Here is a 12811-nt window from a genome sequence, read left to right as displayed (position 1 = left end):
AGACCGATTTCTAAGAGAGCCTCAGAGTCAAGGCCAAGCAAACAATCTTTATACTTGAGGTTATAATATCAGAATTTTGGAATGAATATGGAGTCTTTGCGACAAGAAACAACCATAAGTGTAGCCTCAATGGTATTCTGACGTTTTGTTGCATTACCTCATCTTCTGGATAGGCCACCTACAGTCCAGACTTCGCGCCGATAAAATTTCACTTATTTCACTATCTCGGACTTTTATCTCACAAGGAATGAAACGTGGTCTTCTCACAGAACCTCAAAGTATAAACGTCTGTGAATATAATTGCGTTACACAACATCTACAGTCTAAACAGATCATATCTATACTCGACGTTATGCAAACCATGTTTTGGAATAGATGTGGACGCTATCTGTCCTACTTTAAACAAATTTAGATATGCAATACAGGGGTCTGCTGAAGTGAAGAAGCATAGAAACACAAAGTCAAAATCTAATCAGATACTTTGGATAGAAAGAGATTAACCACCTATCGTGGATTTCCCACAGAATCTCAGAGTCTGAATGAATATAATGCCGTCACACACCATCTCCAGTCAAAACCAAGGCCGAGCAAGCATCCCCACACGCAAGGCTATGGCAAACGTGTTATGAGATGAACATGGGGTATTTTTATCAAATTTAAGCAGCAATAGACAGCAATAAATGCAGAGGCCAGACCTTATTCTGCTATTCACACTTAAATCCACTATCTAAAAGAGTTTTCAGCTTTGCGACAAATGATGAGGTGACAGAAGCAGTTCAAGACTGAGTATCTTCAGAGTCAGGTAAACGGAAGTTTCTAAAAAGTTATGGAAAATGCTTAGACAAATATGGAAACTGCTATCCAGTCCAGACTTGGCGTCAATCAATTTTCACATATTCCATTATCTGAAAAAGTTTCTCGGGTCCGACTCAGATAATGAGGTGACAGAAGTAGTTCTAGTTTGGTTATCTTCTTACTCGGGCAAGCAAAAGCTTGTAAAACGTTTTGAAAAATGTGAAAACTGTATAGAAGTATAGAAAAACATTTGGAGGATTGGAAAAGTACAGTTTATTGTCAGAATTTATAATATTTTATATGTGAACGGACTCTGGTTTTCCTATATCGAAAAAAATCATCGTTATTCCTACTATATTCTGTATATATGCAGTAATATTTCTTTAAACGGTTCAAGTGCTTTCTAAGGATGCAAATTATATTCGTATATGTTTGAAAGATAAACAAATTACAATATTATCTCGTTTTTTTGAAAACAAAAATAAGCCGTTGTGTACAAAACGCAATAACTTAAATCTGTCACATAACAAAGTAGATTAAATCAAACCGCCTTTCATCTCATGCCAATTCTCCTAAAATATATTCATTTCAAGACAGTATATTCAATTGTATTGTGTATGAGATGATTACCATTTGTATGTCTAAAGCGTCGATTAAATACATATTTTCTTTTTAATCATCCCAATTGTTTTAAATAATGTAGTGATTATTTAAAACAACAATAACTATGCAATTATATTAAGCTTAATTGCGCATTCTGTATAAAAATTATCAGTATGCTTCATTATTGACGCCTTTAATTTTGGTTATGAACCGAAAATTTTTATGTAACAATTTTCATGTCATTTTAACTCCTGTTGGTGTATGGAAGTCCACGTTGAGGCGCCAATTATTCTTTCAATACACTCTACTCGACACCATTTTCTACATTAATGATTTTTTTCTTGTAAGAAATTTTCATAGCATTGTTTGCTTAACCAGATTTAAAAGAAAAATTATTTCTATACAATGTGTAACGGATGTAACATAGTTTGAAAAGATAAAAAGGTGTCGGTTCAACATAACTTTGCACATAAAATAAGTTTCAACGAGAAGGAAGGCCACAGCAGTTGGGATATCCTTATATACAGCAACAATTAAACAGGCTATGAAAGTGTCAACTTTATCTCGTTTGAAAGCTTTTTGGCGTTTGGTATATTTATACGATGAGTGAACGGTGACATTTTTCAAAATTTTTTCTCATAATCATATGAACATCAATTAGGGCGATAATCTAAAAATGTTTCCAGCCTAAAGGATATTCCAAAAGTAGTTTAATAATCAAGGATACAATATTTATTATCCTAATTCATAAACTTTCTATTTCTAACCATTTTCATGTTCGATCAAGGCGCCTTTTGACAATTCTGTCCTACTTAATAAATTTTATGTACCTTCTGAAATATAACAATCATCATCATTCAATTCATCTGAATCTACTACTGGACACTAGCCTCCCGTAATTAAATCCATCTGAGTCAATTCTGTGCGGTATTCATATAGTTAGATTGCATTCTCTTAATATAGTTGGTCCCCTACTCTGGTGTGCAACGTCGAGGTCTCCACTCCAAAATCTTTTTGGCGTGCATCCTCAAGCTTAGCTACAGGCCAGCCCGGCTCCACTTTGTAATTCAAATTCATGATAATATAATGGAAAAATCAACTCAATCTATCAAATATTAAAATAGTTAAACAGATAAATTACAAAGGTTGCTCGAGTTGAGCGCAATTTTCTGTAATACAGAGTGTAATCCTAAACTCAAATGATAGTTTAACATCTCTTAAAATGTCAGATGTAACTGCAGCAAATACGTTCCTAATCCGAATTTTTATTCACGAAATTAGTCGGTGTGGTACTAAAAACAATACCTTTCATGTTTTCCAATAATAAAAAATCTATATTAACCCCCTCTTCTTATCCATCTATTTGGAAATTTTCTATTTAGATAGTCCATTGCAGCTAATTGAAAATGCACCGTCTAACTGCAACCACTTCTTTGCTCTATTTTGAAAAGAAATATGCCAATAGATCTAGCTCATTTCAGGGTTGTAATGTTGTAATATTGTTTCAGGACTTGCATGGTGTGAATTTAGAAGAATTTAAATACGGCGGAACTAATATTACAGCATTCAGATTGGTTGATCCAGATGGTCCGGAAGTTCATAAAATTATACGAGATTGGAATGCGGGAATCGATATAAAAAACCGAAAAGGTGAACCACCACCGTTGTATAGGGTAAGTATTTTATAGTGATTAAATAGGAAAGATACCAGTTGAATGATGAATCGGATAAAAGTTTACAGTACTCAAAAAAAGAGAGATCAATAACAGGGTTAAAACAACAAAGTAATTACTATTCTGAATTATGCTTATAAAATAATGTCAATTATAAGATTGGAAGTAACGATATAAGTTCACTTTTTAGTAATAGGTTCAATTACAATTAGTTTGAAAAGCATACACTATCCGTCAACATTTATTTACAAATAATTCATGTGTTTATATTTAGATTTTACTGTAAAAGTGCCCTGTATAAGTCAGTGAACTCTGTTGTTTTTTATCCGTGGATTTGGGTTCTTTGTTGAGAAATGAAAAGTCCAAAGTTGACAAAATGTTCATTTTATTGAACAGAGTTTCAAAAGGTACCTTTTGAATCGTTTCACAATACTTGTTTTGATTAACAAAACTCTTGTTAAACAATCGTCGGATTGTTGCTCAATATTTAACAGTTCTTGAGATTACAAATTAGAGCGCGTTTGCCTGTCGCCATTTCATTTCGTTTTTTTTACTGTCACTTCAACATATCAAAAGGTGCTTATCGCCTGCCAACTTAACTAAATTGAAAATTAACATGACCATGGTTACCAACTTTGACTCTAGATAAAACAAAATAGTTTGAGGTAAGGATAGGGTCAAGGTTAGGATAGATCGGGTTAGTTGTCAATTTGATCTATTGGAAAACTAATTATAGTTAGTTTCCTTTAGAAAATACAAGGAAATATCTTTTTGTATCAATTGTATCTAGTTTAATCGGTTTTTTTTAAACGGGCGTAAGTCCAAGAAAGTAAACTTTCGGAAAACTAAAAAAAACTGTTTAAATCAAAATATTCCACTTGAAACATTTTTTAAAAAATGTCAACATGTAAAGAAATTCTATTTACAGCAAGATTCAAAATTTCACACTTGTATCTTTATCCATAATTTAGTTATGTCGCTCCAAAAGTGTGAAAATGTGGCCATTTTGAAAAAATCATGTTCCAAGGAGATAAAAACCATTAAATTTCAAGTAAAAACTGTTATTTTTATTGTAAGACAATGTTTACAATTTACTAAAAAGATAGTAAAATTATTTAACTGAGTTTAAAAGAAAAAAAATTGAAGATATAGGCTATTTTTCTGATTTATTGGTAATCGTTGGTTTCTTCAACCTCGAAATCGCTAGTACGGGACTTTCCAATAGGGACAATGATCCAAATCGGCCAATTCCCAAGAGTTGAGCATCCAAGACCACTTTATGACGAATTTTGCGTAAGGATCTTACTTTACAATCATAAAAGATCAGGCTCGCTCAAGAATTGAAGCCGATGGACCCATTCGAAGCGACGTACGTTCTCCGATTGGGCTCTGGAAAAGATGCGGTATTGGGGCGGGTGAAAATCCACATAAGATTAATGAAAAACCCCTTCATCCACAAAAAATAACTGTTTGGTGTGTTACAATCGATTTATTGAGTTTGATGAGCGTGTTACCTCAAGAAATGGGCCAGTCGATTGGCCGCCTCGTTCGTGCGATTTAACACCTCTAGATTTTTTTCATTGGGGCTACGTCAAGTCATTGGTCTATGCTAATAAGCCGACAACGTTGGATGAGCTCAAAGCCAACATTGAACGCGAAATAGCAGCCGTTTCGGCCGAAATGTGTGGCCGAGTCACGGAAAATGTTTTGAATGTACTCCAACCCGATAATGAAGTTTTTGAAATATCTCAAATGGTTTTCATTTTATTTTGAAAAAAAGTTGTCAAGTCCTTATTGGAAAAGCCTTTAATCTCTTGAGTTGGCCAGTCACAAATTTTTTCGGAAAATCCCCGATGCTCGTTTGAAATGTAGGCTCTCAGTTTTTTAATATCTTCAATCTTTGCAGTTTTTATTGGCACTCGATCTTGGTGAGCGTTAACCGAAAGTTAAAGTTGTGATGAATAATATCATTTATTATAGGGTAGACTTTAACACATCCTTTTCTCTTTGTTTCATAATCGAACATAAAGAAAGTACTAATCTGAAAGTACATTTTATCATTCTTATATGTATTTATTCCTTTTGTTTCTTGTGATATACAAGATTTATGTAAAACCTATTTTGCCATTTCTTGGGTCATGTTTCTTTAAAGCCTATCTTTTGGACTTTTAAAATAAATCAAAAAATTAAAATGCTGATTTGACCTATTTCCACCGCTCTTTTAACAAAAAGCAATGTATTCTGATGTTTTAACTACAAAACCCCCAAAAACCTGTAAATCGTTTAAAAAAACGAATCAGTTCTAGTTGCAGTAAAATTATGTCGTAATATGTATCAACGTAAACTTCTTTCTTGGCATTGCTTCCACAACATTCGTTTAATTAAACCGTACAAAGACACGTTTTTGTGAGAGGAAATTCATATTCCCGTACATACTAATTTACAACATTCTGTAGTACCTGTGTATATACACGTGTAATTTTATTTCCGCTAACGGTGTTACATGAAGTATAATAATTTCCTTCTATTTTATCAAAGGTTTACAACGTGACCAAAAATGTTGGTTGAATACTGGATGGTTAATAAAAAAGCTACCAAAACATTAAATTAATTTGAGTTAGAAATACTGAAACCATTTGATTTGAAAACAATATTATTATCATCTTTGATATCATTATTGTATGTTTCACTATTGGCTATTTTCAACCAAGAAAGAAATATTTCATATAATATGAAAATTAATAATGTAATAATCTGTGAATAATTTTATGTTTTCAATTTATTTTCAAATGAAAATCAAGCCAAATTTATCAATACTATAATAATTGTTCAAGTTGTGACAGAACGGAAAAAAGAATTTGTATGGAATTAGTTAAAAGATATTGAAATAATATTTTTATTGTGATTATATTTTCCAGTCCTCAAGACTTGTTAAAACATTTATATATCCACTGAATGACAAATAAAACTTAAAAAGTAAAAAAAAACAATCGGGAAAACGCGTTAACACAATTTTATTTTTATGTAAAAAGCAGCACAAGATGGTAAACCATTTTACACTCTTACCGAGTGGAGATGCCTCTTGAGCATCTGTAGGTTGTAGTGCTCGGGAAAGCCGTGCCTTAGTAGCCACAGGCTTGCACGTCTCCAAAGAATGAGTCCCTACCAATTGAAGTTCTAGACGTCTGCAGTGCGAACTCGGAGCCATGTCTGCCTGGATACATGATATAAAATCACCCAAATCGTTTATCAGATTACTTTAAATGATATTTAGATTTTTTTCTGTAGGTTGTAGTTCTCGGAAAAGACGTGCCTTGCTGATTCCACAGAATTGCACTCCTCCAAAGAAATGAGTCACGTCTGCTTGTCGAGTAGGTTTTACAAAAACTGCTCTAGCCTGGATTATGTTAAACAGCTTGACAGATATTATTAACAACGACAAATTGCTAATTTTATTGTACATTTTTTAAAAAAATATCCATAGGTATTGTCCACGCTGTGCCTTTTGTATAATTTGGTTCAGGAAAACAACATCTCCCTTTTCTGGAAAAACAAATATATATTTCATCTGAGATATAATTCTTGGTACTCAATTAAATTGTATTTAAAAATTACTTTACCACATAATAAAGCACCAATTACTTCTTTCCAAATTTAATAAGAAGGGCGTAGCAATATTCATATTTTCTGGATTAGGAACGTCAAACTCTACTTCTTCCTCCGACATCTTATCATCAACATCACTTAATCTTAGCAACTGATTCTCACTGGAATCAGAATTTGACAATGACTTTTTTCTTTCTACGCTTTTTAGTTTCTCAAAAATTATGTGCCTTTTTTAACTGCTTTGCTTTCTGCTTCATCTCATTTTGCTCTTCTTCTGTATATAAGACTTGTAGTCGATTTTTTTCTAACATATTATAAACCCTGGATTTTCTTCGTTACTTAGATTTCTTTCCATTGAAAAACTTTTTAGGATATGTCCCTGAAAGAAAGAGATTCGTTGGATAAATTTAGTAGGATAAGGAAAAGGAGGGTTCTTTGGAATGAGCCCTGATATAGGCATTTTTTTTCTCTGCAGGGCCGGGGATATGGCAGTACGGATCCTGGAGATTACGTCTTATCATTAGTTTAGAAGCCTAACAAGCTATTGGCTGGAAATACTGAAACATAAGGTGGAATAACATTTAAAGACGTTTTGGGAGATATAGATATTCATAGGATGATACAGAAGAAATGATTATTGAATCGTGCTCGTGTATTTATGTGCCTACTGTTTCCTTGTGCCCCACTAACTACGTACAACAACAAAAAATCAAAATAACCTAACACTAAGAAGGAATTTTATTAAGTTTTAATGTTCGTATTTTCATTTTTGCTGCAAGGATATCCAGGATAACACCACCTTTGTTAAGGTAAGTCCCTTTATGTACTAAAGTGCTATTTTGAGAAAATACCTAACCTTTCGTAGTAATCACCTAATATTGTGTCTGAAAGAGGAAATTAAATTAAACCGAACGGTTATGATTGATGATAAGTTTAGAAAATGTATATTTTGATTTTTTTCAATCCAGCAAACAAATAGTTCATGAAAAACTATGTCGAACAAAACCGTTATTTAGGGAGGTTGGTTTAACTAATAATAGTAACAAGAAGACTGGAAAGAAACTACCTCACAGACTTCCAAAATGATGAGGAATTTTCGTTCGAGAAGATGTCGTTGTAATTTAATCCAATACTAGCTTTTAGAAAAATTGCCAAAAACCTACAAAAATCCATAACTCCACATTTAATGTCCGCGCCAGCTCATCTCCAACTCAACCGATTTAAGTGTTCAAAAACTCAAAAGAAAGAAGGTGTTTCAGCGAGTGTTCTTAAACCAAAACGAACTCTGTAGCTATATTAGAACCCGAGATATAGATCTTTGAATGTAGAAAAATTGCCAAAAACCTACAAAAATCCATAACTCCACATTTAATGTCCGCGCCAGCTCATCTCCAACTCAACCGATTTAAGTGTTCAAAAACTCAAAAGAAAGAAGGTATTTCAGCGAGTGTTCTTAAACCAAAACGAACTCTGTAGCTATATTAGAACCTGAGATATAGATCTTTGAATGTAGAAAAATTGCCAAAAACCTACAAAAATCCATAACTCCACATTTAATGTCCGCGCCAGCTCATCTCCAACTCAACCGATTTAAGTGTTTAAAAACTCAAAAGAAAGAGGGTGTTTCAGCGAGTGTTCTTAAACAAAAACGAAGTCTCTATCTTGAATAGAACCTGAAATATTGAGGATAAAACGTGTGTGTGTGTGTGTGTGAAAAACTCCGATATGTAATGTACAGGGGGAAATCACATTTGAGTATAACTTGAGAATGGTGAAAATTTGATGAAATCCGATGGTTGATGGCTGATCTGTGCATTAATACCTTTCATTGAAAAAAAAAATTAAGCAAATCGGTTGGGTAGAACGCCTAAACGGACTCGGAATGGAAGTCATCAATTTTTTTAATATATAAGATATAAAATTCTCGTTTCGTGGTGTTTGTAATTGAACTCCTCCGAAATTGCTGGAACAATTCTCATGAAATTTTGTGTGCATATCAGGTAGGTCGGAGAATCGATCAACATCTAGTTTCATCCCCCTAAATGTTAAGGATAGTCCACCCCTAATTTTTTTTTTCAATTTTTTTAGATAAATTTTTTTATTTGTTAATTAAAAACTTTAATTTTTTTGGCAAGATTTTTATTTTTTTGTCGTGAAACAAGAAATATTATTACTCTACGATCAAGCCCTATTTTTCCATCGCGATTTTTTTTAAGAAACACCAGTTGATGCGTGCTCCGGTTTATTCAAATCAAATAGTTTGAGTCGTGTATGTACAGTCAATCCAAGGCAGACTTAGTGCTTTTATCTGCGACTGTTGTTGATTGATGTCACCGGACCATTGTCATTTCAAAATATACGAAAGGTAGATGGAGAACAGTATCCAATGTATAAAGATGCATGCCTTGCACTAGGCTTGCTAGGAGACGACAATCATAGGGACGATATGCTTGCTGAAGCAGCATTAAACTGCACAGGAACACAAATAAGTCTACTATTTGCTATAGTACTAACTACATGTTTGCCGACCCGAGCACAAATCTTTTGGTATAATCACAAAGATTCAATGACTGTACAATGAAGCATTGACTCCTATCGAGGATCATTGAATTGTTGCCAATTCATCGATCAGTCATTTCGATATGAGCTCACCGAATCGAAGTGCACCTGATTTATTCATCACAGATATGAATCGTGAACTACAGTAAGATACTGTAGAAATGGTAGCCATTGTTAGTCGCTTTGTTCCAGTACTAAATAATGTCCAAAAATTTATTCACGACCGCCTTAAGCTGGCAGTTTCGGCAGGACGAGGAGGATTCTTTTTTTGGATACACCAGGTGGAACTGACAAAACGTTCCTTATTTCGTTACTTTTTGCCGAGATACGATCAAAAAATGGCATCGCATTGGCCGTTGCATCTTCTGGCATTGCAGCAACTTTATTAGATGGAGGCAGAACAGCTCATTCAACATTTAAGCTACCATTGGACATTCAAAGAAATTCAAACGCAGTGTGCAACATAAAAAACAATGATTATCTGGGATAAATGCATTATGGCATATTGGACATTAAATGATATAAAAAACAACGATAAACTATTTGGCGGCACTTTGTTACTGCTTTCAGGTGATTTTAGACAAACACTTTCCGTTATTTCACGTTCAACGAACGCTGATGATATTACCGCTTGCTTAAAATCATCGCGACTGTTGAAGTACAACTGATGGTGAACATGCGCGTTCAAATGCTTCAGGATCCATCCGCCGAAACTTTCTCTAAACAACTGTTAGGTATTGGCGAAGGAAAAGTTGTTGTTCATGAAAATACTGGATGATGCATAAAATTACGGACTTCTGCGTAATTATCGACTCGCAAAATACTCTCATCGATAACATATTTCCCGATGTACACACACAATATGAAAATCATAAGTGGCTGGCAGAAAGAGCGATTTTCGCAGCAAAAAATGTGGAAGTCGATGGGTTAAATTTAAAGATACAACAGTTGTTGCCTGGGGATTTGGTGTCATAAATCTATCGATGCAGTTTGCGATACCTACGAAAGTGTGAATTATCCAATTGAGTTTTTAAATTCATTGGATTTGCCAGGCATGCCACCAAACCATTTACAATTGAAGGTTGGATCTCCGATCTTTCTGCTTCGTAACTTGAACCCACCACGGCTGTGTAGTGGCACACGATTAGTCATTAAAGGATTAATGAAAAACTGCCATGATTCCTACAGATGTGCCAATTGAATTCAAACACACTCAATTTCCAATTACATTGGCTTTCGCTTGGGAAGACCATCCAGTTTGTTTGTGTTGGCTAAAGACGGACTTTCATTATCTACAACGTTTCAAGTACGTCCCTACATACTTATAGTAAGTTAGTTATTTGTATTGAACTAAGAAAATATTTCGTAGATATAATTTATATTGCAGAACAACGTTTGCAGGGTCAGCTAGTAATCCTATATTTTTCTAAACTGTACCAATAAGCTCGTAGTTTTTGACTGAAAAACATGACAATGTGTGTTTGCAACCACATGATTCATATATTATTTTCATAATAAATTTTAGAATTTACACCTTGAATACCAAAGAAACGTTTAGAGAAATGAGATAAATTTTTATCACTTCTTAGTAATTGTGAAACGCTAGTTTGACGACTCCATACAAACTTATATGTAAACTAGATTATCTAATATCGACTTCTTGGTTTAAACTAGGTATTCATATATCTTCATCGATTGTACCATTCTTGTTGCGTCCTAATGAAGTCGACAAGATCACGATTCTTTTAACAAATAAGTTTAAAATCTACACAATACTCCACTGGTTTCTTACAACGTTCCACTGAAAATATTATATCTCGCGACGTCTTCATTATGTTTAAATGGAACCCCTCTGACAATCGACAAAGTTTGTGTAATCTTTCTTATCTTTACAGAACTTTGTATAATGTGACTTGAGAATTTTAAGCTTCACTTCTTAATAATCGTAAACCACGTCGACATGATCAAAACTTTGAGATCAGCTCGCAATTAAAATTAAATAAAAGTTTTGTTATAATATAAGTATATAAAGGTAGTCACGCACGCATCGAACGGTTCGATTTTCCCGAGTGTGATTAAAAACTTTGATTTAAATGGATTTCGAATCATCCGTACGGAGTGTCAACTTAAGGAAACTGAAATATTGAAAAAATCTGGGGGCTTTCTGGCCAGCTTAAGCTCTTTCTCTTCATCTTTTGCCAGCAAGCAAGTCAAAAACCAAACGCACGAGTCTTCTTCAGCGAAAGTACGCCACTCAAACTTACGACTGGCGAGAGACCTCGGAATCGGTAATTTGTGGAGCTTACAAACCTGCGCAGCTGTCGAAATAAATCCCATCCGTTCGTTGCGAACGTTCCGTCCGATGACAACAAGTGTGTGACTACCTTAAAGAGTAACTACTCGCAAAACTGATGTACCAGAACGAATTTTAACCTTGTAATAACGGTGCGCACGACAAAGATATTCTTAGTATCTCATCTTTTCCTAATATTAAACAAAATTCCCAATATCAGTTTTAAAAATATTAACATTTACAAAATTTAAGAGCTTGGATATTCTAGAAAGATTTTCACATAAATTTCTAATTTGAAAAGCAAATAAATTTTTTTCTTTGTGTAGTGGATATTTACTATTTATTACATGAATTATACAAACTGTATCCTATTCAATTCAATCCTACTCAATATCTAGCATACAATACCAGTCAAAAGTTTTTGCCCATCGTATAGTTTGGGTGATACACAACATTTAGAAACAATATGATCGATTTGGATATTTATATACCTATTAAAGAACATATATAGATAAGAATAAAGTAATAAGGAAACTACAGTTTTGTTTTGATTATTTCGGTGCCAATTTTGTGTTCTCTGTAACAATAATCATCGTCCAATCAAAAAATGTAAAATAGAAGAAGGACTTCCTTATCCAATTTATCCCACAATAACTCAATCGGTTTGAGGTCGGGCGACTGTAACGGCTAAATCGTTACTTCCAGTACATTCTTCCTTTGCAATTCTTTATTCTTTGCACAACTTCGAGGAAGGCTTGGTATCAGGCGCTGGCCAGAACGTACTACATTTTCTCTTCATATTTTTTATAGCCTTTTTTTGTTCATAATCCCTTCAATTTTCACCAAATCCACGGCCGCTCATTCTCCAGCACATCCCCAAATCATAACAAAGTCTCTACCGGGATTAACATATGGATATAACATCCGTTTTTCTTTTGACCTGCACACAAACACGGATCCAACATTCGTTCTTCTTTTGACTCTTCTCTTAAGCCCAAAAACCACAAACTTCAACTCATCACTACATAAAACTCTCTTTAACTTTTCATGTGTCCAATTTTTATTCACTGTAACCTCTTAATTTTATTTTGACGTCTTAAAAGATGTTTTCTTCCTGCCACCCTGCCAACAATGTCAGCTCCTCTCTAACTTCTTTCCAGTGTAAAATTACTCAAAGGGAAATCCCTAGATTCATTGATCTGAGCTGTTATCCCTGAGTCCGTGAGTCGTCGATCACGTTTAATATACAATACGTTTTTTTAAGCATTGTAGTTTTTCGACA

At 34.0% G+C, this 12811-nt stretch overlaps 1 protein-coding gene across 3 annotated transcripts in view; it reads left to right on the top strand.

The window, feature by feature from the left end:
* LOC130903719 (glutamate receptor ionotropic, kainate 2) overlaps positions 1–12811 on the top strand; it is a 113354-nt gene that overhangs the window by 57415 nt on the left and 43128 nt on the right. For all 3 annotated transcript variants that reach the window (XM_057815957.1, XM_057815958.1, XM_057815959.1), the window contains exons 7-8: positions 2907–3071; positions 7457–7486. In XM_057815957.1, the coding sequence (XP_057671940.1) occupies positions 2907–3071; positions 7457–7486 (195 nt within the window). The remainder of the gene's footprint in view (positions 1–2906; positions 3072–7456; positions 7487–12811) is intronic.

The sequence above is a fragment of the Diorhabda carinulata genome, chromosome 2 (assembly GCF_026250575.1).
Source record: "Diorhabda carinulata isolate Delta chromosome 2, icDioCari1.1, whole genome shotgun sequence".
NCBI lineage: Eukaryota > Metazoa > Arthropoda > Insecta > Coleoptera > Chrysomelidae > Diorhabda > Diorhabda carinulata.
The sequence above is the reverse complement of the archived record's forward strand: the minus strand, read 5'-3'. Positions and strand labels throughout refer to the sequence as shown.